The sequence below is a fragment of the Trichoderma citrinoviride genome (genome assembly GCF_003025115.1).
Source record: "Trichoderma citrinoviride strain TUCIM 6016 unplaced genomic scaffold BBK36scaffold_10, whole genome shotgun sequence".
NCBI lineage: Eukaryota > Fungi > Ascomycota > Sordariomycetes > Hypocreales > Hypocreaceae > Trichoderma > Trichoderma citrinoviride.
The window spans coordinates 1535399-1559955 of NW_020194718.1; the positions used below are offsets into that span (position 1 = coordinate 1535399).

General features: G+C 50.6%; 5 protein-coding genes and 1 non-coding gene across 6 annotated transcripts; 3 read left to right on the top strand and 3 right to left on the bottom strand.

The window, feature by feature from the left end:
* Positions 1-820: 820 nt before the first annotated feature.
* BBK36DRAFT_1122713 (hypothetical protein) lies at positions 821-7173 on the bottom strand (the record flags this gene model as incomplete). Its single annotated transcript, XM_024890973.1, has 4 exons — positions 821-6033; positions 6092-6701; positions 6766-6810; positions 6910-7173. 4 exons carry the CDS (start codon positions 7171-7173, stop codon positions 821-823), a joined length of 6132 nt encoding a protein of 2043 aa, XP_024748239.1.
* A 3080-nt stretch (positions 7174-10253) lies between these two features.
* On the bottom strand, positions 10254-11746 carry BBK36DRAFT_1170585 (hypothetical protein; the record flags this gene model as incomplete). Its single annotated transcript, XM_024895468.1, has 5 exons — positions 10254-10906; positions 10976-11130; positions 11188-11325; positions 11388-11547; positions 11611-11746. The coding sequence occupies 5 exons, from the start codon at positions 11744-11746 to the stop codon at positions 10254-10256; spliced, it is 1242 nt and encodes a 413-aa protein (XP_024748240.1).
* A 1795-nt stretch (positions 11747-13541) lies between these two features.
* On the bottom strand, positions 13542-15118 carry BBK36DRAFT_1177857 (carbohydrate esterase family 4 protein; the record flags this gene model as incomplete). The annotated part of the gene is made up of 4 exons (XM_024896097.1): positions 13542-13704; positions 13900-14516; positions 14575-14818; positions 14895-15118. The coding sequence occupies 4 exons, from the start codon at positions 15116-15118 to the stop codon at positions 13542-13544; spliced, it is 1248 nt and encodes a 415-aa protein (XP_024748241.1).
* Positions 15119-18151: 3033 nt separating this feature from the next.
* BBK36DRAFT_1123735 (MFS general substrate transporter) lies at positions 18152-19948 on the top strand (the record flags this gene model as incomplete). Its single annotated transcript, XM_024891098.1, has 1 exon — positions 18152-19948. The coding sequence occupies one exon, from the start codon at positions 18152-18154 to the stop codon at positions 19946-19948; it is 1797 nt and encodes a 598-aa protein (XP_024748242.1).
* Positions 19949-21266: 1318 nt separating this feature from the next.
* BBK36DRAFT_1123388 (GMC oxidoreductase) lies at positions 21267-23321 on the top strand (the record flags this gene model as incomplete). Its single annotated transcript, XM_024891046.1, has 4 exons — positions 21267-21315; positions 21371-21640; positions 21712-23133; positions 23212-23321. 4 exons carry the CDS (start codon positions 21267-21269, stop codon positions 23319-23321), a joined length of 1851 nt encoding a protein of 616 aa, XP_024748243.1.
* A 1164-nt stretch (positions 23322-24485) lies between these two features.
* Positions 24486-24557, top strand: BBK36DRAFT_t127. Its single transcript has one exon. It is a non-coding gene; the product is annotated as a tRNA-Ala (tRNA).

Here is a 24557-nt window from a genome sequence, read left to right on the forward strand (position 1 = left end):
GATGTAACCCTCCACCCGTTTCAGACCTAGTGCTCCCATAGTGGTTGCATATGGTAGTAGTGAGGTTCTCCACAGAACTGCCCGTCATTGAAGCCATTCACAGACGATACTCAAAACTTCATGAGTTTACAAAAGAAAAAAAGAGACAATTGGCAACAAATGCAAAAAAGTAAAAACATACAACAGCCGGTGTTCGCCAGTGGTCACCCACCTGACTACTAATCTGCCGGTTAGTGGCTTGTCTATGGGGGAGCAGACGGGACCCCGAATTCTCCACTACCTATGGTCGTATGTGCTTGATCGTGGGAGTCGTTGGCTTTTGGAAGTTTCCCCGCCGGATGGCTATTGTGAAAGTGCGAAGGCATACAGCAGCTGGTATTCGTCTGTGATCATGACTCAGACTACCAATCTACCATTTCATCAAATGTAGCTTGACTCTGGGAGAGCGGACGAGGTTTCGATATGCAACCAGAGGGTCAGGATATTCCTGGAGTAAGGTGACTGAGTTGAAGTCTAATATTGATAAAGAAATTGTAACATCATATTTAGTCATTATGGGTTCATGACAATGTTTTAATCAAGAAGGGATATAACGGATCCTGAGTGTAGGGGATAGCCAATGCAGAAACTATTACACATTGACAACCACTACCTTCCAGCAGCCACTGCAAAACCGACGAGTCAATTCCGTTTACATAACTAGACAGAGACTATATTAGATAGACTGAAGAGATGAACCTCACAAAAAAGAACAAAGGAAACGCATGTAGGGTAACATGCTGTACAGGTAGCAGCTCGACGCTATTCCTTCGAGCTGCCATCAAGCAAAGATGCGCGTAGCCAACACCCATTCTCTCTGCGCCGTCTCCAATACCTTGTTGTCAGAATACCAATCGACTCCATTTGCATATCCTTCCGCCTCTGGCTCCTCGAATCTCCACGTCTTTGGAGGAGCGTACTGCCATGGTGGCACTTGGTGAGATTCCTTGATAGTTTCATTGAACCTCAAGTCATCTTGTAAGCTGTGGTAAAGCTCATTAACATCCTTTTCCCTCTTTATCCAGTGCTTGGACTGTGAATCGCTGAGCTGTAACCGAAGGTTTTTCAAGAGAGACGAATGAATATATGCCTGTTCGGCAAGGAATTCGGGATCGTGGCGTGTATATCCGTTGTATACGACTCCAGAAGGAGAAGCAAGCTCTCGCAGAACATTCTGATGGATATCCATGGCATATGAGATATAATCCAGGTCCTCGTCTTCACCTTCGGAGGCCATCGTGGCATAGATGCTTGCCACAAGTCGTGCAACTTCCAGCGTCTCCCGATCAAGTCTTCCGCGAGCACGCTGCAAGTTGTAGTACAGCTGTCGAGCTGTCTCAATTGCCGCCCAGTACCTCTTTTGGGCACATTGAGTGTGTACCAGACAGGTACCGATTTCGATGATTTTCTGAGCATCGCCGCCAAATGTCGAATGAATGTCTCCCTTGAAACGCCAGAGGCAAGAAAGCACGCGCTCGAGCTGCTCGTAGTTGCCTTGTGCCTGTAGCAGATGGATGAGACCGACAAGGTCTTCCGAACGAAGTCTTTCAAAGTCGATCTCCAACGTGTCGAACGCATCTATTACGTCGTCCATAATATCCTGTGAAGTGGCGACCATATTTCTTCCGTCCTCATCGTCGGGATGGGGTGCGCCTATACCAACCAGATACTGGGCCAGCGTGTATCCGTAGCGGATACGGCTGCGATCGTGATACAGGTTCCTCTCCTTGGAGTATTGGAAGACGAAACGGCCAATCTGGTTTGCGGCATAGAACTCGCTTGCCCACAAAAGAGACTTGACTTGCTCGTTTCCGATCTGTAGCATGAAAGTCTCAAAATCGAACTTGACGGTCGGTCGATCCTTGCCCAACTCTTCCATCAAGTAATAGTAAAGAGACTCTCTCACTTGCTTGCTGCAGTTGACGTCGAAGCAGTGAGCATATGCCGACTTGAAGCGATCCATGAGGTCTCGGTCCAGTGTTTCAATCAGTTCAGTGCGTTGGTAAGCCTGCCAGAAGCGGCGAAGCCTTGCACCATACTGCAAAATTACCTCTAGAGTAGCCTCACTATGATTCACGCGGGAATACTCTTCATACAACAACGACTCGAGAACAATCTCAGCCATGATCTTGGTGTAAGAGAGACTCTCGGAATGCTGTTCAAGACCATGTCCAAAGGCGATCAAGAAGATGAAGATAGCCTTTCCCATCTGAGCATCCAGGCTAGATTGTGTGTCTTTTTGGAGGAATCGGTCTCCGTAAATGATCTTGTGGCGCATCTCCTGGAGCAGGTCTCTCCCATTCTGAATCATACCGGCGTTGACGAAGAGCGCGGCCAGCGAAGTGGCAGCATGGAAGAGCGTCATGTTGACCGCAGCTATGGTGATGATGTACCTGGCTGATGCTTCTAGCAGTTCGCATATGCGCTGTCGTGCCTCTGCTGTGTTTAGTTGTTGGTACAGCAAGATGAGACATTCAAGCTGATTCAGCGTCTGCTCAGGATAATCCTTGAATGCAGCCCTATACTGCTCGTATGTTTCCAGCGAGATCTCGATGGCACGGTCGAGGGAGATTGTCGTCCTCTGAGAACCCTTGACAATGGTCACATACATCCTAGACAGACGTTTCTTCACAGTGTCGACAGTTGTCTCTTCGATAGTACTGGTTGTCTTGGTCGTCTTGACCTTTTCAAGAACTTGCTCGTAGGCCTTGATAGACTCCTCGTGGTGGTTTTCACTCGTTTCGCAGATCTTTGCTAGAGTAACCAGAGATTTAATCACCAACTCAGGCTTGTCGTGGTAACCTTCCTCGATAATCTCCCTGTACTCGACAGCAAGACGGTAAAGCACCAGAAAGTCCACCTTGACGTGGAAGTCTAGGACATGTGAATACTTCTCGTAGACGGAAGCAACCGTTTCTCCAGTAATTTCGGATTGTTCCTCGGTCTGCTTGCCACGACGGCGAAGGATCGTTTCCCACAAAGCGGTGCAAACGAGCTGAAGGTCGTTCCAACGCTTCCGTGCATCGTAGTGGATGTAGAGGACGAGAGCTGCTTTGATGGCATCTTGGTGGCAGTAGTCCAGGCCTTCGTTGAGCACAGTGAGGATCTCAGCGTAGTAATCATACGCCTTTTCGAGGCCGAGATCGTTGTGGTAGGACGCCAGGAAGTACAGGGCTCTGATGGTCAATTTATGCTTTTGACCGAGTTCAAGCCTGTACTTGTCCAGGACAAGCGTGTAAACATCAATAACCTCTCTGTGGCGATGATGCTTCTCGTAGAAAGCAACCAATGTTGTGATTGCATCCACCAGGAGCTGAGCGCCTGTCAGCGGATTCCCGGGTGTCCCGAGATTTTCCTCCAGTCCAACGGAAATACACGCTTTGAAGATCTGCCAGTATATCTTCTCGGCATCTTGGAAGAGTCCTTGCGTGGAATAACAAGCGCCTAACTGACGTGCCACGTCCAGACATTCCTTGATCGAGCGCTCACAGAGCTTGGTACTGGAGCTGGTGCTGGAGGTCTCCGTCAAGATTTCATTCCAGGTAAGCTCAAGGGTTTTCTTGAGGGTGGCCTCAGATTCGCGCCAGTTCTTCTGCTGATTGTAAAGGTTAATTAGGGCTTTCGATGCGGTGAAGAGTGAAATGTCTGTTCTGTTATGCTCGTATTGATCCACGAGACGCTCAAAGAGCTGCCTGACCACTCTTTCAGTCTGCTCAGTAACGACCGTTGTCGTTGTAGTATTCTTGCTAACGGTGGTATCCGTAATCTCTTCCACGACCTCGTTCATGAGGAGAACAGTCTTCTGGATCTCTTCGCTGTGGCTGCTGCTGAACGAATCCAAGACCTTGGTCAGCATGGCCATGGCAATATCCGCTAGCCCAGACTTTCTGCACTCTTCTGCGACATCCCTGATTCGAATGACGAGTGCCTCGGAATCAAAGGCATGCTTCTGATACTCTGCCCAGAGGCATATGAGGATGCTGCAAGCTTCTTGAATCCGGTCATGTCTGCAGAGAAACCTGGCGTATTCGAGGGCAATGTCAATGCGGATAAGGTGTATGTCAAGATCATCTGCAATGGCTTGATTGACAGTAATGCGTTGCCAAAGGCTAACATAGAGCCTTTCGGCGAGAGAGAGATGCTCAAAGCTATCGCAGCTTTCGTATGAGCGCGCGAGTCTCAGCCAGAGCTTGATACACCAGAGATCAGTAATCTCTACATCCTCGTTGACTTCAAAGATCATCTGTTCGAGCTCGCCAATCTTGTCGACTGAAGGGCCCTCAAGAACAATGTCCAAAGTCGCAAAGTACGCATTCATTTGTTTCGCTCGGCCGGAGTCGGTGCCGTCTCTCGCGATGATGATGGCGCGTATTTCCTGGTAGACACTCATTGCGCGTTCTTCTTCCCCGATGTCGGTATAGAGCTTTGCGAGCTTCTGATACCACGAAAGGACCTCGTCGCTGGATTCTCCATATCGATGTCGATCAATCTCAATGGCGAGTCGCAGCATTTCCTCGTACCATGTGACGATATCGATTTGATAACCCGTGTGAGTCGCAGTAACTTCGATTCGATCGGTAATCTCCAGCATCGTGGCATAGTCAATGACGAATTCCATGCAGCTCTTCATAGTGGTTGAGGATCCTGACAAGATCTCTCTTCCAAGCTTGGCCGCACCATAAAAGTACCATGCAGCATCAGTTTTTGAACCGAAAACATTCTGAAAGACATATCCAAGAGTCACGAGTGTGTGAAGAAGGGTAATATCTCGGACTCCAAAACAGTCCTGCCGAACTTGGAGAGCAAGCTTGTGGTTGTAAACGAGCTCCTCCATGGTAAACGCTCTCGTCCAGCAAGTTCTCTCAAGCAGGGCAAACGTGATGGAATTGGGGAATACTTTTTTGAGCTCAGGTCCAGTAAAGCCTGATGCTTGAAAGTGCTCAACCCAATGCTGCACGACATAGCCGAGGAGTGAATCTGCGGAAAAACGAGAAAGGACAAGGTCATAGTCAAGGGCACTGGTGGAAGGTTCACTCGTCTCTTTCAGCGTGAGCTTGACATAGAGAAGCATCATAAGCGTCAGTTGCTCGTGGGCGGTCTGCTCGAGAGGAAGCGACTTGCTTCCGAGCTGTTCTTTCATGAATGCGCGAACAGTCTTCGTACGGAAGTGCACATAACCACCCTTGATTATTACCAGGTCGCTGAGGTATCTCGAGATGAGGCCGGCAACATCAGGAGCGATGGAGATTGAGCACTTGTGGAGGTCAATCGAGAGGAGTTGCCCAATCTCTGCAACAGTCAATGATCGTGAGGCTACCAATAAGATGGACAGAATAGCTCTGAGATCGGGGTTCTGTTCGAGTTGAAGTGACTCGACAATCTTATGAAGTACGTCCGCGACAGTCGGGCCTAAATCATGGCTTGTCTTGATGATGGAGGCTGCCGACTTTTCCTCGGAGACGAGGCGAACGGCGTAGTAAGCCCAGAGCCAGCTGCCATTGGCCTTGACAACCATGCCTTTGAGAATCTCGTCAGATTCTTGGGGGCTTAATTTGCGGAAATGCCGAGATCTTGAAAGGCTTTCGCGAATGTAGGTACGAATGTCCTCGCGCACCTTGGATGTTTCGATTTGTCGTTCGTGTTCCTGAACTGCCGTTGGAGCTGAGCGGCAGAAGGAAACAACCCGTACTGGGAGCCCGGTGATGCACTCTTGAAGTTTGGAGTAGAAACCGGCGTCGCCTTGAACGAGTTCGTCGCAGTCATCTATAACGATAACCATTGTCGCCTGTTGAATGCGAACAGCTGCAAGGCAGTCGTGAAGAGTCTTCCATAGTACTGCCTCCGTGGGCTCAGAGTCTGTTCCGGCGGACTCGTCTTTGAAGGCTTGCGCTATGGCTTTGTATACGTTGACATTGCTGATGTTTTGCTCGAGAAGTGTAGAGAGGATGCTCTTGATGAATGCGGTTGGAGTTGCTCTGTTCGGCGCGTCAAATGCTGCGAGGCTTCACGTCAGTAAAGAAAACCAAAGTAGACTTCAGAAGAAATGACTTACGGAAAGTGTATTGGAGAACGTGGTATGACTTGACATTGAGCGGCCGAGCAAGTCTCTCTTCCACCCATTTGGCAAGAAAGGTCTTGCCGCTCGATTCATGTCCAGTCACGCAGAGCAGCTGGTCGCTTCGGCTGAAGAAGTCTGCAAGAGTGTCTTTCAGCCAGTAGCACGTTCTTGATGGCGTAGCATGATCATCCCCGACTTTGTCGTAGATTCTGTTGGTAACAGAGGAGTTGTAGGGGTACTGAAGCTTCCAACGAAGTTGAGTGACAGTCATTGAGGGCTCTGCTTCATGGAGCTTTTGCTTCCAGATGGCATCGGAGAGCGCTTCCTTGGAGCGCCAGATCTCTTCAATCTGGGCTCCGAAGCTGGCATCAAAGTCGATGCGTGCAGTTGATCCAGGCTTCAAATCGCTGATCTTTTGTCGATACACTGCCGCGATGTTGTTGAGAAGGGTAACCAAGTTGCTAAACGTCTTGGTCACATCGTATTGGATGACTTGAGATGGCGTTTCAAGGCTTTGGATGCGAGTGATGTCTGTGAGAAGTATGGAAAACTCATACAAGGCAGTGAAGGTTGGCAAAAGAGCCTGGGCTTGAGCGTGGCCGATCTTGTCATTTTATTAACAACTGATTGATAGTCTTTTTTTGTCATTGTCAGAGGGGCAAACATACCTCAAGCAATGCATGAGATGATGCAAGAGCCGCAAAGACCATATCCTTCGCACTGTTGATTGGCACCGCATTCTTCTGCCCGTTGAAGAAAGCACCAATACTCGCACCCTTGAAGAAGGTATCATGCTGAGTATCTTCAGTAACTAGGCCGTTAGACGTCTCTCTGTGGAGGAAAGCGTCGACTTTGTCCCCGAACTGAGAAATATGGAGGCCAAAGAACTGTGCAGCATGGAGAACTCGGTCCCAAGGGCTGTCCCTCTCCGGCATTCTGATGATGCGCTCATCTGAGATGCATCGGAGATAGAACTCAAGAGTGAAGTCAGTGATCGCATGGAGCTTAACGCCTGTCTTGGCCGTAACAGGACGTTGGTACTCTCTCCTTGATATGACGGCATTTTTTCCCACCATTCGCCTAAGATGATGGGTGGTGATGGCAGTGGAAGTTGTTGTATTGGTGATAGAGCTTGTAGTAGCTGTCGTGGTGGTGGTCTTGACTTCATTGTTACCGTTGCTCCGCGGTGGTGAAATTGGCCTGACGACTGTTCCCTCGACGTCCACGCCCCTGGTAATCTCTACCAGAGCAGCTGGACGAGACGGCTGAGGAAGGACTAGGCCACGCGGCTTGGGAGCTTCCATGGTGGTAGCAGCTCGCCGTGGAGGTGTAGGTATGACTATTTGGCTTTCGGCTTGTGAGGTTGATGCTACACTGGTGATAGAAGCTCTGTCGGATATCTCGGGAGATATAGTCTCAGCGGTCTTAGAGTTTCTCTTCCCTACTTTGTATCAGTCTGGATAGCCGCAAATGATGTATCTGAACAGTCGTCTACAGCGCTTGTAACAATTCTCAAGTGTATAGGTACGTGTACGCACCTCTGCTAGTCAATGTCTTGGCAAACGCTTTCATGCTGAGCTATCAAGAAACACTGGAGTAATCATTGGCGCTCGTTAGAAATCAGGGACATAAAAGGAATAGAAGCGTACGAAAGCATACAAAACTTGGCAGATGAGCCGTCTAACTAGCGGCTGTTGATTTAAAAAGAGTGAGTGATGAAGCAAGTCCGAAGGATAGATATAACCTCTTATATAGAACTTTCCTTCCCATCAAAAGCGTATAATGCGTACCAAGTACTATGTATGTAAGGCAAGTATGTCTTGTATATGCATGTATTTTGTCTCCGTACATATCAGGTATGGATATATATCTATATACTGTCCATGATCTCAAAGCCGTCGAGCTACAGTCCGCATCGCATGCAACCCAACGGAGCTTCTCACCGAAGACTTGCCTTATTGGCAGGAGATGAGGCTCGGCCAAGCCAGACTGCATGTTAAGGTAGCATCTCATGCAGACAGGTGGATGCAAACTGGCCTCCGCGCGGCTGTCAGGTAGTCAGGCCATGAGCCTATCAGAGGGGATAGAACTTGCATCGTCAACTGAAACTTGCATCAGAACTACGACTCTCAGTAATCCTTGGCTGTGTAGATTTGCTTGGACCAAATCCATCGCTGGTTAAGATCAGGTTTCCTCTACTGTGGCTATTCCCCTGTATCTCACCGTAGATAATTGGTAACATGATGCTCTACCCTTCTATAACTCATCTTCAGCACACAAACCTTACGAGTTACTTCGTACAAGCGATTCACATCTCCACAAACCTCCAGCGGTGAAGGCATGAGTATACAGTGCTCGGTATCCCCATTCGAGTCTTCATCATATAATTGAGGGTCACTTGTTCCTGGTTACACTGCCTTGCATAGGAGCCTAAGAAAATTGGACATGCATACATCTCAACCCATGCATTCTCGGTTGTCCAGTCTGTAAGAATCGCCGTTTGACTGCACCAGACTCTCAGAGAGCATGGCCGCAGAAAGGCCGCCCCGGGCTACGTGGAACTGCAGCATAGGGCGCTCCGCCTTTGGCAGATGTGTTGGGCCGTCATTGGGTGGATGTTGAGCCTCTAGGCGGCTCTGAACGAGATATTGATATGCTGGCACTCACTGCACGTTTTCGCGTTTGTGGAGAGGCATGGAGAACTGGGTCTTATAGGTCAACATGTGATGGGATTTCAGCTGAACTGCGAAGAGAACAAGGCTCCTTGCATTGGGGCTAACCGATGTCGGATACGGCATTTCGCAAGTCAGCTTATACTACGGGAGGAAACTGCAGGATAATGCTTTCACAATGCGGCAGATGCGTGGCTGAAGGGGTGGCTCAGCCGCTGCTGTGAATAAGGAGGCATTCAAGTGGCAAATTTGGCTCATTTGATACATGTACTCACGAGATGCAGAGCCTCAGTGAAGACAATGACACACTCTTCTCCAAAATACTCTACATTCGGACGTATTTGAGTTCAGAGTCGAGGCTCCTGTACTCTGTATCACGTAGATGGGCGAGGTTACTTGTTGGATAGACTATGGCAACGGAATTGGGCGAGGGAGGATTCCTATAGCTAGAATAGCCTGAGACGAGGTGTTTCCGGCAACCACCATTTGGGAGGGAGGGAGACGTTTATCTTGCGATATCTTGTACCATGTGTGTCTTTCTTCAAACGCGTCGTGGTCGTGGCTGGGTCTCGTGCATGGCGTTTCCGCTTCCGCCGCTGGAGCCAATACCCACTGCATGCAGCAACGTATTACCCTCTATGGGGAAGCGTTTCTTTCGAGAGTTACTTACAAACGTTATGAGGTAGTATGGAGGATATGAGGAGGATCTGGTGTATTTGCAATGACCTTCAGGTTCGTAATAATGCCGATTAGAGAAAGGTTGTTAAGCAGCTGTGTCTATTAGCGATGGTGTACAAGATTGTAAATGTATAGGTATGTACGGAGTAACGATTCTATACTTGCGCTGCATCATCTGCAGCTTACGCGATGATTCCTTGCTCGACTTCTTCTATCCTGGCCACCCTCCAGATGTATGCTAGATGCCACCCCTATTACTGGATAGAGAGAGGATATAAGCACAGAGCCTCATGAGACCGTAGTCCTGGGATATTACACGGGCTGTATGTACTCCATAGCATCCCAGCATTTAGGCAGACTTGACAGCCATGTCATTTTGACCTGATTGGACTGGCCCCCAGCATCGATGCGCTTGTTCGGCGAATGGGATCCAGTCCGCATGTTCAGCTCGCCACAATTGTCGATGCTAACTACAGTAAGCCAGAGATCTGTCTCATGCATCTGTGTCCATCTGCGGCAATGAAACGTGGGCAGAGATTGGTTGAGGTAGCTTCAGAGGGTCTACGCGATCGGCGGAGGAAACAACTCTAAGAGTCGGTTGGACGAGCATAATTCCCGATTAGCTGATTAGCTGTGCATTATTTTTCGGTTCATTCCTTGCCTGAACGTATACTCGTATCACTGATGGAGGGAGTCGCGCAACAGAAATAAATGCATTAAGGTTGTCAGTTAGAAGAAGAAGATTCGCTGTCTATCGCAGAAACACAACCATCCCAATTCCATCTACATGTAACCGCCCGTGTTCATCAAGATACCACGCTGAATGTACCACATACTCCCATACCGTACGTGCTTCCATCCGACTCTGGGTCGACGATCACAAGCGGATGTCCCCTACGGCACGTAGTAGTAGTGCATCCCTCAACCACAGCACTGAGGCTCGTAAAGTATCCCTCGCAGAGGGAGCCGTCGGCAGAGAGCCTCCACCAAGCGCAGTCCGAGTTCATATGGCAATCCTGACAACAATTGCTGGCGTCGTTACCACCATCCCCGCGGAAGCCCAGGACGACGTTGGGGCTGGAGGGAGGGCCTGGGAGGAGATACTTGTTGATGTTGGTCGGGCTGCAGGGGTCCTCGGTGGCAGTGACCGAGTGTGACGTGGTGACGGTGCTGGCTTCGACGACTGTTGTCGTGGTGGCCTCCGTGGCAGTGGTGATTTGCTCAACCGTGCTGGTTGACGTAGCTGTTGTGACAACGGTAGAGGTCGTCGTAGAAGTCACCGTCTGCTTGGGCGGCGGTGCTCCGTTGATGTGGGTTATGGATGTCTTGGTGACCGTAACAGTCTCGCAGTTCCTTCGATCGGTGACGGTCTTGGTGATATATGTAGGACGGTCCTCCACTCTAGTGACGACCTTTGTGGCGCGGGGACCACAGCTCTTGGTGGAGGTCAGGAAGCATGCTGGAGGTTCACACAAAGTTAGCCAGAGTACTCATGGCGACGGCATATACTGGTTTCGAGGTTACACACAACAATCGCGAGGAATCTTGTAGTCGTTGTGGTTGTCTGAGCGCTTGATAGGCGCCAGAGTGGGCGCTAGAGTTGGTGCCTGAGTTGTTGGCAGAGTGAGCGTCGGAGTGCAGACTTCAGGCGCCCAGCTGACGGTCCTGGTGACCTCTTGGGTGCTGCAATATGCTATGTCAGCCTCTGAGACTTGATGAGAGTGGAAGCGCAAGACTAACGTTGTGATTGTGGTGGAATCAGTTTCGGTCTCGACAGAAGTCGTAGTTGTGGTAGCAGTTGTGAAGTCGCTCGTCACTGCTGTCGTGGTTGACACTGCTGTTGCGGTGGCCCAGGCTGTCGTTGTGTCTTGTTGGGTGCTTCAGGCCATTCAATTAGCTGCAGAGTCCTATGGAAACGGTAATTGACGACGCTGACTTACACAGGGTCAGTAGCGGTGATGACTTTGGTCGAAGTCTTCGTGCTCGGCGCAGGCTTCACGGTCTTGGTGTGTGTAAAAGTTGGATGATGAGTGGCGACGACGGTCTTGGTGATGGTTTTCTCAGGAGCCTCGCACGTCGAGAGTCGGATATGGTGAGAGTCTGTTTACGAACACAACTGGATTAGAATCTTATTCAACCTGGTTTGCCTGACTTATGACTTACGAATGATGTTTGAGCACTCGCGGGCAGTCCAGGGGGAAACGAATTGACATGACGGCGCAGCAGGGTGACAAGCCGGATCCCGAGCTTCAACAGCCTGGAGTGCTGATAGTACGGCGGAAAGGACGAGCAACTTCATCTTGAAGAAACAGCATATGGTTGACGCTGAGCTGGAACAAACGACAAACAACGACTGCTAGGAAGAAGGCACCTTCACGTTATGTATCCCGTTCAGTATGCGGCTAGAGATTGCCTTTCGCGAAAATCACCAAGTAAAGCCATAGCTGATAGCTCATTTCAAAAGCTAGTATGCATTACACTGACTATTGCTTCTGATCTTACACGATCTACAAGTTCAATAGTTGGAATCTCGAGTCCGTCCAGGCCTAGAATGGTGAGCTGGCCTTGTAGCAACCTGAGACTATTCGCATCTAGGCCTGCCGCCAGCTGCTCTTCAGGCTTAGCGTCCGGCACTACGCCCCTGTGCCGAAGATGATTGGGACAGATTTCGCGGTGAAATGGCCAGATGAGCGGGTCGTGAGGCTGTTCTCTGCATTGGCCGGCCTGTGGAGTTGTCCCCTGTTGTCGTGATGGCAGACGCTAACTGACCGAGTTTCCGGAGAGCAACAGAGTTCTAGCCTCATGCGTCGCGATCAGCTGAAAGCTGAAAATGACCCCAGTCGCCAAAGGATAACAAACAAGAATAAGGAAAAAAAAAGGAAGAAGAAAGTTAAAGGAGAATGCAAGGGCTACGGAGCCTTACAGCCGGACTAACAGATCCGGCTCAGGTATAAATGCAAGATCGGCCCACAACTCCAATGATAGCCACCAGGATGCTGCTCCCTTTTTTCTTCCTTTATTCTGGAGGTTTGGGCTTGCTGGGTTCTCTTCAGTCAGACGAGCTTTAAATTGTACAACGAGCCTCGTCAATCACTTGGTGGATTCGCATACGAGGGTCATCACAAACATTGATTGCCTTCCAAGCGGAGACTAGAAAAACGCGGATTTAGATAGTTCTGAACACATAAGGTGAGAAGTATACACACATAAGATCTGGTAAGTTGTCCACCTAAACAGTGCTCTTGTTATTGATGCTGGTGTATATATTCGTTTTGCGGTCCGCGTTTTTTTGGTCTCCGCTTGCCTTCTCACGATGTGATTCAATTATTGCCACATTGAAGTTTTGGGGACATCAAGATGAGCCGCACGTGGTCATGGGAGAAGAATGTAGAGGACTTGATAGCCCGATGCCGACATTGGCATTGAACCTATGCATATTAATGTGAAAAATGAACCGCGATACGAAATGCCTTCCAATAACAGTCAGTGGGGGATCTTTTTCTTTTATGTCGAGACCAGGAATATGTCAAGCCGAGGCGGGCGCCGCGGTGGCTGTGCGATAGAGCCTCCCGTACCAAGTCAGGAAGTCTATATTGTAGCATGAATCAGTGCCATGGAGAGAGAAGCAAGATTAAATTGCTGGAGGTCTACATTACCTCCAAGTTGAACACTCCTGAGGTTATCATGAGGCTTACGCACAAGTAGATGCTGTTGGTGAAAGGGACAACTAGTGGGCAACTTTGGCGCTTTAGATCAACCGAGACTCAATCAACTCATTTACGACTTGGGTAACATAGCCTGAAGCTGGTTTAAAAAAAAAACGATAATCTGGTCAATTTATCGTTAGGTAGAATAAGCTCAGCTTCTAGCATCCTGAAGACTGGCCTCCATAGTGCGAGTCGCCGGAGGAACCTGATCGCGAGCAGTAGCCAGACGAGCTCAAATCATCCGCTGATTCTCTGTGACTGAGGCCCCAACTCCAACCGGTCAATCACATTGCCGTTAGCAACACGGACTGACGTCTAGAATTGACGCGAGCACCAAATAAGAGTTGGAAACAGAATAAGAAAAAAGGAAGAGGAAACTATGGATGATTAACCAATCAATCCGCAGCGGCCGAATCCCTCCTGGCAACCATCCAGACAGTGACCGTCGGTCGCTCCGCACCATCCAGCCCTGGAGCAACAGTTCTCGTACTTCTGGTTCATGCACGAAGCATCTCCAAACGCGGGACCGCAACGACCGTCTCTGGTAGGCCTGAAGATGGTGGTCGAGTTGTGGCCGCCGGGGATGGTGCCATTCACGTGGACGGTGCCATTCACGCTCAACGAAGCGTTGGCCGCATGTGGATAAGACACAGGCTCAACTCGATGCTTGGGTGCAGAGAAGAAGAGCCTGTCGAAGAAGCTCCTGGGCTTGACGGGGGCGCGCGGCGCCTCCTGGTTAGAAGACACGACGTCCTGGTAAAGATTCACTGCCCGCTTGAGGAAGCCGGAATCTTGGCTTCGATACCAGAACTCATATGGATCGCCGAGACACTCGCCAAGAGTCACGGGCGTGAAGCCGGCCTCATAGATCTCGCTGATGGTGTACGAGATCAGGGTCCGCACCGTCTCAGCCACCGTGTCGTGCTCAATGTGCAAGAACGAGTCAGTGTCTGGGTCGGCATCATCAAATGTGTTCCGGACAATTTCCTTGGAGTCCTCAATGGCATCTTCGTCATCATGCAGATAGCCCTCCGTATCGAGGTCAAAGTATGTGACATGGTAGCCCAGCTCGCCAAGCCACTCATTGACATCCTCGTTGCTGGCAGAGTAGGGAGGGCGCATGTAAGTCGGAAAGACGCCAATGATATCAGCAATGGCAATCTCGTTGAAGATCATCTGCTGGCGAAGGCGTGCTTTGGTGAGGGTAGGCAGACGCTGGTGAGACCAGGTATGGCTACCAATCTGGTGGCCCTCATCCTTCATACGGCGGATGAGACGAGGCCAGTCCTTGCTTTCGTCGTTGATGGCCCCCTTTCCGAGGTTGCGTCCGGTGACAAAGAATGTAGCTTTGACACCGTGCTCCTACACAGAAGCGATTAGTACTCCTTATCCTTTTATCAAAATTGGGTGATATTTGAACACTCACATCCAGGAGATCCAAGAGCTCCTCAGTGTACTCCCATGGGCCATCGTCAAATGTCAGGGCAACAGTCCCGGGAACTGTACAGTGGTAGACGGCTTTTCCATAAGGCACATCTCCAAATTGAGGTCGCGGCCACTCCTCTGTGTCCTCCCCGTCGGGCCGCCTGTTGGCATCGCAGGCCGGTCCATATTCATACTGGCAGGCAGGGGCAGAACAGTACAGGTATCCAGACCCGCACCATCTGGTTCAAAGTCAGCGTCTGGGTACAGCACTGGCAAGGGATCAACGCGAATCGTGTTGAAGGTGGTTTCACGTACCCCTCAGCGGAACAGCAGTCGTCGCTCCAGCACTTGGTGCCGTATCTGGCGCCGCAACGACCGTCTTCCGTGACTGGGAAGTCCTCAACGACAAAGGGTGTCGTTACATTTGCGAGAGGTGACGCATCTTTGCCTGCAAGCGCGGCAGATGCGTTCACATTGCTTCTTGCGGCTGGGTGTCGAGGGACATAGGCCGCCGCATACGTTCTTGTGACAAAAACCATCGCCAGGGAAGCCCCGGCGATACCAACGTGGCCGAACATGTCTGTTTCGTTGCAAAGGGGGCTGGAAACTCAGGGGCAACGGTAGGGAGCAAGAGTGAGAAGAGGATGGGAGAGACGCGCGTTGAACGGGCTACATGGTTTATATAACCAAAACTGATAAAGAGAGCTGTGTGGCTGCAGATACAAACCGGATGGAAGCGATGTTGATGTGTCATTAGGGGGGAACTTTAGAATAATGGATCAAGAACCTTGATTGCGGCAGGGCTCATCCATCACAGCACAAGACCAACCGCCAGGCCAAGCCAATGTTGACCTCAAAGAGTAAGCCAAGCCTTACTTTCTACTGAGTGGCTGATGGAGGCGATTTCCAGGAGGAAGGGGTTGCTTTCATCCACACCTGCTCCCGCACACCTTGTGATATGTTTGGATGGTAGGGGGGGGGACGCAGTGTCAGTTGAAAGTGCCGAACTACCCGACGTGTGCTCCATGACATTTTGAGCTTAAGCCTTATCTTCATCTTTGTGCTTGTGCTCATAGAGGCAAGCAGTGCCAATATGCTTCAACAAAGAGTCTGCTAGTGGAGTATCCATTGCAGATGGCTGGGAGTTAGAAGCAGACACTTTTTCTACGCCACAGTGCCTCAGGGCCTACGAGAGTAGAAAGTCGCTACCTTCTCGGCAAATAGAACTGCTGCTTAGTACTGCGTCGTAAACATTAATCTCTGTGTCGACACCGGGGTATGGTATCAATACCTGAGACTCATACGAGTTGTAGCGAAGCCTTTACTCCGCCTTAACGCCCACAATTTATGCTTAAAGTGACCCATTCATCAAAGCAGCCAGTGTCAGCATGTGGAATTACTCATCCGCAGATATTTGGTAGCACAAGATATTCAGCTGGGCGTCTGATTATGTGAGTTGGCCTCTTCGACGTATCAGTGATGGCCACCTGTTGGAATAATATGGGTGGAATGAGACCACCGCGATGTGAACGAGCCAGAATTAAATGAGAGGCAATGTAAGGCAAGTATACTGTTACAGTACGAAACGCCACCGGGAGCTACCTTGGATGGTGGCTGATGCAGAACTGGAAAGCTCATCAGAAGTATCCCGATGCTTCTGAGGCAATCCGATGGCTGTAAACAATGGGATGCATTTGAAAATCGAACATCTGAGCAAAAAGGTGGTTGAATGGCCGCCGGTTGCCAAGTAGTATTGAAAAGCCTTCCAACATGGAACTATTTCAGCTGCTAGCAGGGCGAGTGGAAACAAGCCGGGGCTGAAGATTGGCCAGTCAGGTGTCGGGTGATCGCGTCTGCCGATATCAATTTCGAGAAGTAGCACAAAGGGCTAGCCAGCTGCTTTATCTGTGTCACGCCTACTCGATATGAGGTCGTAAAGTGTGACAGCCCGCATTCTGGAGGGAAGACGTCATGAAAATCATGTCCGTTAGACTCAACCCGAAGATATTCACAGCCTTGAAGTAATCACTTTGTCGTACTGCTTGAATACCCGATTCCCTGGACGCGGGATCAAGTAAACAAACGCATGACCTTGGAGATGGACTGACTGAAACTCTGCTCCTCTCTCTCTCTCAAATCCACGGGGAATCCGATCGCTTCCAGAGCTCCGAAAAGGGCTGTCGGATCTTTGCAGGGCTTCCGAATGCGATAATTAGCTGCTTTGTGGCTGCCAAAAGCCCCGAGCGAGCACTTGCTAGTGTCTCCTAACCCGGTATGGAGGCAAGCCCACGTCAAGAACTTACACGCCATGGCGCCAGGCGCCGTTTTCTCTTATTTTGCGGTGGTCCGATGGTCTTCCTCTCGTCATTGGCCGTGCCTGGAACGGTCAGAGAAACCTCTGGGCGGGTTGTACGGAGCGCCACCCATCCAGCAAAATTCCTCAAGCCCCTCCTGTCTGGATTTTTGTGGCTGCGGCAAAGTGCGGACCCTTCCGGTGAGAAAAGGAGGCTGGCAAGCTCCGACTCTTCAGCGATGATGTTGGATGATGACGAAGGACCAAGGCAGCACGCGGCAAGGAAAGACAGGGGAGGATGACCTTGTCTCGGACCAACAACAATAAAGCACACGGGGCCGCTTACATGCAGCAAGCCCACGGCTGTACGGGGAACGAGGCTTCAAGATTCAAATATGCGCATACTTTGGCTCTACGTCGAAAAGAATGGTTCAAGGGCGCGATTCGGCTACTGGCTATCGCCTCGTCTGCCTTGGGAGAGGATCCCTCTGGATTGAATCTTGTCCTCTTCTCGCCACAGTCCGTCAGCCACTAACATGAGCTTCTTGACCCCCATCAACCCCAACGAAATGTCCCAGAGGGTAGCACAGGAGAATGCCCACCGTACAAGTATGTATTCAGCTCTTACTGAGTCTTCCAGCAAGCGATTGGCTGCCTACCGCAGTGTCGATGCCCGCCAAGCTGCTGCGCCGTGCCACAGACCGGGGCGTGCGAGTCCTTGATTAGCCAGACTGGGAAGCAGAGTCCGGTGGTAGGGCCTTCTTGGCTGGCTCATGAGTAGGAAAACGAAGAATTTTCCTCTTCTTCTGCGCTCCATCTGGTCCGCTTTAAAAAATCTGATGATCAGATAACGAGAAGAAGCCGGCCGAAGAACGCTTCTAGACTGCTTGGCGTGGGCTCTTTCGGGTCACCACTGTGGCGCATCAACACTGACCGAGCCCGCTTTGATCTAATCGATCGCATCAAGCGTCAGGTAAACAGTTTTTAAGTTGACGCTAGAGAATGACTGGATACTTATATATAACTTGTGCTACGGCCGTGACGTTCTCGAGGGCTGTCGGCTTCCTTCCCCTCCTCCTCCCCCCTTGCTTGCATATGCACATGCGTTCTCGTCCGCATCCGGAGCATTTGGAGTGAGATCTCAGCTGGTGATTCAGCCGCGCCTTTTCTTTTTCCTACTGTCTCATTGTTTTCGGTCATCTGTCTGAGGAGACACAGAGAAGTGACACTTGAATCATATCTCTTGAATTATTACCATTCGTCAATCGCGAGCAGAAACATGTCTGGCGACCTGACACCTACTCCCCTTCCCGAGGCGGAGAAGAGGGCAGAGAACGTTGTCGCCAAGGATGATCAGCAGAGTCAGAATCCCGAAAAACCGGCTGTCGCCAAGCTGAGAGACATCCAGTCGCCTGGTGTCTCCCGCATCGAAGCCATTTCCGGCGCCATCACCTTGGTCGACCGCATCTTCATCTTCCTCAGCGTCCTCCTCATCGCCTACTGCTATGGCCTTGACGGCACTCTGCGATACACCTACCAGCCTTATGCGACGGGCTCGTTCGACAGCCACTCTCTCCTTGCCACGATCAATGTGCTCCGAGCGGTGATTGCGGCTGCTGCTCAGCCCACGGCGGCCAAGATTGCCGACGTCTTTGGCCGAGTCGAGTTGATCTGCGTCTCCGTCTTCTTCTATGTCATCGGAACCGCGATTGAGGCTTCGGCCACCAATATGGCGACGTACACCGGCGGCAATGTCATCTACCAGGTCGGCTACACAATGATCCTCCTGCTGATCGAGGTCATCATCGCCGACATCACCTCGACCCGGGCCCGTCTCTTCTTCAGCTACATCCCCGCTCTGCCGTTCATCATCAACGCCTGGATCAGCGGCAATGTTGCCAGCGCTGTCCTGAAGGTGACGACCTGGAAATGGGGCATTGGAATGTGGTGCATCATCTACCCGGTCTGCGCTCTGCCGCTCATCATCTCTCTCTCGGTTGTCGGACACCGCGCAAGGAAGCAGGGCCGTTTGGAGAACTACAAGTCGTCCTTTGAGCGTCTCGGCTTCAAGAACCTCGTCGTCGAGCTGTTCTGGCTGCTCGACGTCATCGGCATCATCCTCCTCATCGCCGTTTTTGCCCTCATCCTCGTGCCTTTTACTCTGGCTGGCGGCGTCCACACGCAATGGCGCACCGCACACATCATTGCACCGCTCGTCGTCGGCTTCTGCTGCATCCCCGTCTTCATCCTCTGGGAGCTCAAGGCCCCTCACCCGCTGGTTCCCTTTAACCTCATGAAGGACCGCTCCGTGTGGGCTCCCATGGGCATCGCCGTCTGCCTCAACTTTGCCTGGTCCATGCAAGCCGACTTCCTCTACACCGTTCTTGTAGTGGCATTCAACTTTTCCATTACCGCTGCGACGCGCATCACGTCCGTGTATTCATTCGTCAGCGTCGTGGTCGGAGCAATTCTCGGCTTGGTGGTTTACAAAGTCCGCCGTCTCAAGATGTTCGTCATTGCGGGAACCTGCCTCTTCATGGTCGCTTTTGGTCTGCTCATTCATTACCGTGGATCTACTGCTGGCTCAGCTCGTGCTGGTGTCATTGCAGCTCAAGTTGTCCTGGGTTTTGCAGGTGGATTGTTCCCCTATACCGCTCAGGCATCGATTCAAGTCGGCCTGAAGCACGAGAACTTGGCCGTCATCACGGGTCTCTTCTTGGCCCTCTACAACATTGGATCTGCTCTGGGAAATACCGTTTCCGGCGCCATGTGGACGCAGATTCTCCCCCAGCAGTTGGAAACCAGACTCGCGGGCATTAACTCCACGCTGGCGGCTGATGCCTACGGCAACCCCCTTGTGGCCATCGTTCCTTATCCCCCTGGCACACCCGAGAGAGACGCCATCATCGCTTCATACCAGTACATCCAGCGCCTGCTCACCATCACGGGCATCTGCCTCTGCGTGCCTCTGATCGCGTTTTCTCTGGCAATCCGCAACCCCAAGCTCACGGGGGACCAAACATTGGCTTCGAAGTCAGACCCCGAAGTGGCTCGGGATAGTGACTCTCGCAATTAATATGAAGAGCAGTGATCAACGTACATAAGTGGTCAACCTGAGGAAGTAATAATGACAGGAGACGAAAAAGTTTATAGAGATCGATTTTGCAAACGGAGACCTAGAGGGGGCTGATATGCTGCTCCCGCTCCTAGTTGTGTAGACCGTATCAATTGGTAGCCTTAGGAGTACATAATCTTATGCGCATATGATTTAGTCGCCTTTTCAATATCATCTGAGAGTCTTTGACAGGTGCATGACAATCAGCAATGACGAATCGCCAAGTGGAGGCTTTCCAAGGCTCTGGGGGAGACATGAGTTTCGCGGCTGTCAATTTCATTGTCAGCGGTCTCAATCAATTCGCACGAAGAGCAACAGAAGAAGGTATATTTGCAAGAGGTGGGACGACAAGACCGTGTGACAAGCGGACCCCTCAGATAGTCTCGGATAGTCGGGAGCTGGATATATTACAAGTAGTATACGGAGTTGTCAGCTTGGCTTGTGATTAGCTGCTAGACTTGGCAGAATCTAGCGGGAGGTCAACATGAAGGCGAAAGTCCTTAGACGTCTATTCTTGCCTCAGAGAATCATGATGGTGAGGACTAGTCCCGAGATAATGCATCCCGTCAAGAATCTAGCCACGTTTTCTAAAAGCTACGCATCAAAAGGCTTGGACTTATTATGGAGAGCGTCGCGTATGAATTTTGGAATCAAACAATTTTGCTAATTGTCAGCTTGTTCGCACCCGGTAAGCTATGGAATCTCTTCCCATATTCCACAACAACAGCCGACACAAATCCCGTCTCTTCCAGCACCATCAGATTCGTTGGGAATCTTTCCTCGAAACAATTTGTCCATAGACGCGCATCTCCGACTTGCCGTGGCCCCTGCCGGAGATGTACTCTCCAGCCTCATCGAGGAGTTACCCCGCAACGATCCCAACTGATGCCGCTCCAATAGGTAGTAGTCTCGCCAAGCAAAACTATACATTTGAAGGGATACCTTGCGTGTCTTCTGCCAACACAGAGAGCAATTCTTGGCAGATTGGGCTCGGATGGGGCTAATATGCGAGCTCTGCAGCCAATGTATTTGGTTGGTCTTGTGAGAATCTAGATCATGGGTCTTCGTAACCCCAAGCAGGGAGTTGACAGAGCGCATATACGGTATGCTGTCTCGAGTCGCTAGTACAAAGAGGAGAAGGACCCTCTGTCAAATACTGTCTTTGAATTGTGTTGTCTCTGCCGTCTCAGTCCCTTGAATAGCATTGACAATCCCTCTATCCAAGTCGAGTTGTCCCGTGTGAAAACAGCGTTCAGTCGAACAATCCCACTTCATCACGATGTCGACTTACAAAGAGGGAAGAGAATATGACATCATTTTTGCTGGAGGTAAAGCAATATACGCTCCTCACCCCTCGGCTGCCATCTTGTTGACCTTCTCTAGGTGGCACTGCTGCTTGCATAGTCGCTGGTCGCCTGGCGAAAGCAGACCCCAACCTCTCCATCCTCCTCGTCGAGCACGGCAAGAACAATCTCGATGATCCAAACGTGGTCAACTCCTCCAGATATCTCTACCATCTGGCACCGAACACTCAGACGGCCATCATATACAAGGGAAACAAGACGGATGACCTCAACGGCCGGGAGCCCATTGTGACCGCTGGCGGTATCCTTGGAGGCGGCTCGTCTATCAATTTTGCAATGTACACGCGAGGTATGTCCCATCTCAAGCAATCTGGCGGTCTTGACATGCATGGGAGAATGGTTCTGACGCGTGATACATAGCTTCGGGCGTCGATTTCGACTCGTGGAATACTGAAGGCTGGGATGCGAAGAGCTTGCTACACTACGCAAAGAAGCTGGAGATGTTCCACCACGATCACCCTGACATCGATCAGGGCGTTCATGGACATGATGGCCCAATCAATGTATCTTTCGGTGCTTACAGCGCCAAAGATACGCAGGACGACATCTTAACTGGCGCCGCGGCTGTTGGCCTTCCTGAAGTCGTAGATTTGCAAGACTTCAAAGCGGCCAACGGCTTTTCTCGATGGCTTCGATACATCTCCCCTGATGGCAAGCGACAAGATACTGCGCATCGCTATGTCCACCCTCTGATGGCTTCGGGCGACTACCCCAATCTGCATCTTCTCGTCCAGAGCACCGTCACCCGCGTCGTTTTCGAGGGTAACAGAGCCGTTGGCGTGGAATACCTGCCAAATGTAGCTTTTCAACCCATCACCAATTTGACACGCAGGGAGCCATCGACTATCAAAGCGAAAAAGCTCGTCGTAGTCTCTGCGGGAGCCCTTGGAACGCCGCAGATACTGGAGAGATCGGGAGTCGGCAATGCTGAGTTGCTCAAGAAACTGGACATTCCAGTCGTTGCTGACGTTCCTGGCGTCGGCGAGGAGTACCAGGACCATAACTTGATCTTTTACTCGTACAGAACCTCTCTCAAGCCTGACGAGACTCTTGATGATTTGCATCGCGGTCGGCTGGACTTTAACGAGGCTATGGAGAAGAAGAACCCCATTGTCACCTGGAATGGGATCGACCTGGCGGCAAAGCTTCGTCCAACTGATGAAGAAGTCGCGCAGTTGGATCAAGAGTTTCAGGACCACTGGAACCGTGACTTCAAGGATCAGACTACGAGGCCCTTGATGCTCTTGGCTGTTGTCAGCACTTTCCTCGGCGATCACAAGACTCTGCCTGAAGAACAAAACGGACCTTCTCAGTACTTGTCTATCGGAATGTACACTGGCTACCCATATTCGCGTGGCGACATCCACATCACTTCCAAAGATCCCGACGCGGCACCTTGCTTCAACGCTGGTTTTCTGTCCAGAAGGGTGGACCTGACGAAGCAAATATGGGCATACAAGAAGCAGCGCGAAATCTTCCGACGCACGAATCTGATGACCAGTGAGCTGCCCGTGGGAAGTCCCAAGTTTCGCGAGGGCAGCAAAGCCGCTCTTCGGAAGCAGCCTGAAGTACCGGATGGCTTCAAGACGCTTGAAGAGAGAAAGGCTCTGCCGCCGATTGAGTATGACGAAGATGATGAGAAGGCTATTGAAGAGTACATCCGATCGAACATTGAAACGACCTGGCATTCTTTGGGAACCTGTAAGATGGCACCGAGGGAAAAGGGAGGCGTTGTAGATAAGCATCTCAACGTGTACGGAACGGTTGGACTCAAGATATGTGGTAAGCATGTCCTCTTTCTGCGACACGTTTCGAGAAGATATTCTTGTTGTTCATTCGCTAATCACCTATCCTTCACAGATCTCTCAATTGCACCCGAGAATGTAGGCGCAAACACAAACAACACGGCGCTTATTGTCGGAGAAAAGGGAGCAGATATTATAGCAAAAGAGCTGGGGCTTGTTGTATAAGCCCAGGAACGGTGTTGACAGTTAAGGGTCCATCAAGTACTAGGCACCTTAGGTACCATAGGTACCGTCTCCAAGCTACATGTATTAGGTACCCAGTTTGGCATCAAGTGTCGTTCAGCGCCCTCGAACCGTGAATGTGGACCGTCTCCTCTGATTCAAAAGTCCTCGTCCTCACCATCCGCAACTGCATATCGGTCATGCATTCTCCATCTGACGACCAAGAAAAGAGCCTCGCATTTACAGACCGTATGCTCCGCTAGAAGGTGGCAGTTGTGTATGGGTGAGAACATCTGGCGCAGATCATACTCCATGGAGTATCTATCCACTGTTCTATGGAAGTTGAGGCCATTGCTAGGACTTTGTCAAACTTGAAGACTTTCTCGGGTAATGAATCCAACGATAAGAAATAGCTGTCATCGCACCCAGGCTTCGTGCCTTTGTAGCGTTCAAATTGGCGAGATGAGATTTCGCTGGCTTGGTGGGGTAACGAACCTCAACATTCTGTACCTAGGTACTGGAGGGAAGTGATTCTATAGTTCAGTATAAAGTCCAGACAGCGGTTCTGATCATTTTTATTCGCATCTGGGATGTTGGAGGGCGGGCGACTGCCGTCCGGAAGTTATGAGTACTCAAGGCTGGCGAATATCACCTGCCTGAAGCCAGCGTGTGTATCTTGACAGCTCTAGGTTATTTACCACGATACTACTATGTTGAAGCTCGAGGTGCGAGGTCACTGTCTATCTCGCCTATGAGAGCACTGCCTCGTAGATGGACTTATGTCTGTTATTGCCAGGGATTATTCTCAATCTTATGAAACGATTGCAGTACAATGCCGAATAGCTATATAGCAAGCAGCCTCCCGAGCACGAATGTTTGTATAACGGCGTGGCGGTGCAATGTTCTGCTGCCTTGGAGCTTGAAGGTTATCTGTACTGTCTGACGGTCTGCGTCAGGTAGCCATACACACAGCAAGCTTATGACTTGTACGAAGTCCGACCATACGCGAACATGGAAAGGAAAGCTCATTGACCCTATGAGACTGGGTATGGATAAAACCTTGAAGATCCGGGAAGAAATGATTCAGGCATGGATTGCTCCTCAGGCTTGATCGGGTTGTGTTGTAGCCTGTATAGAACTGTTTTGCTGCCATGTCGGTATCTGATTGGGCTCGTGGTCTAGGGGTATGATTTTCGCTTCGCATGTGAAAGGTCAGGGGTTCAATTCCCCTCGGGTCCA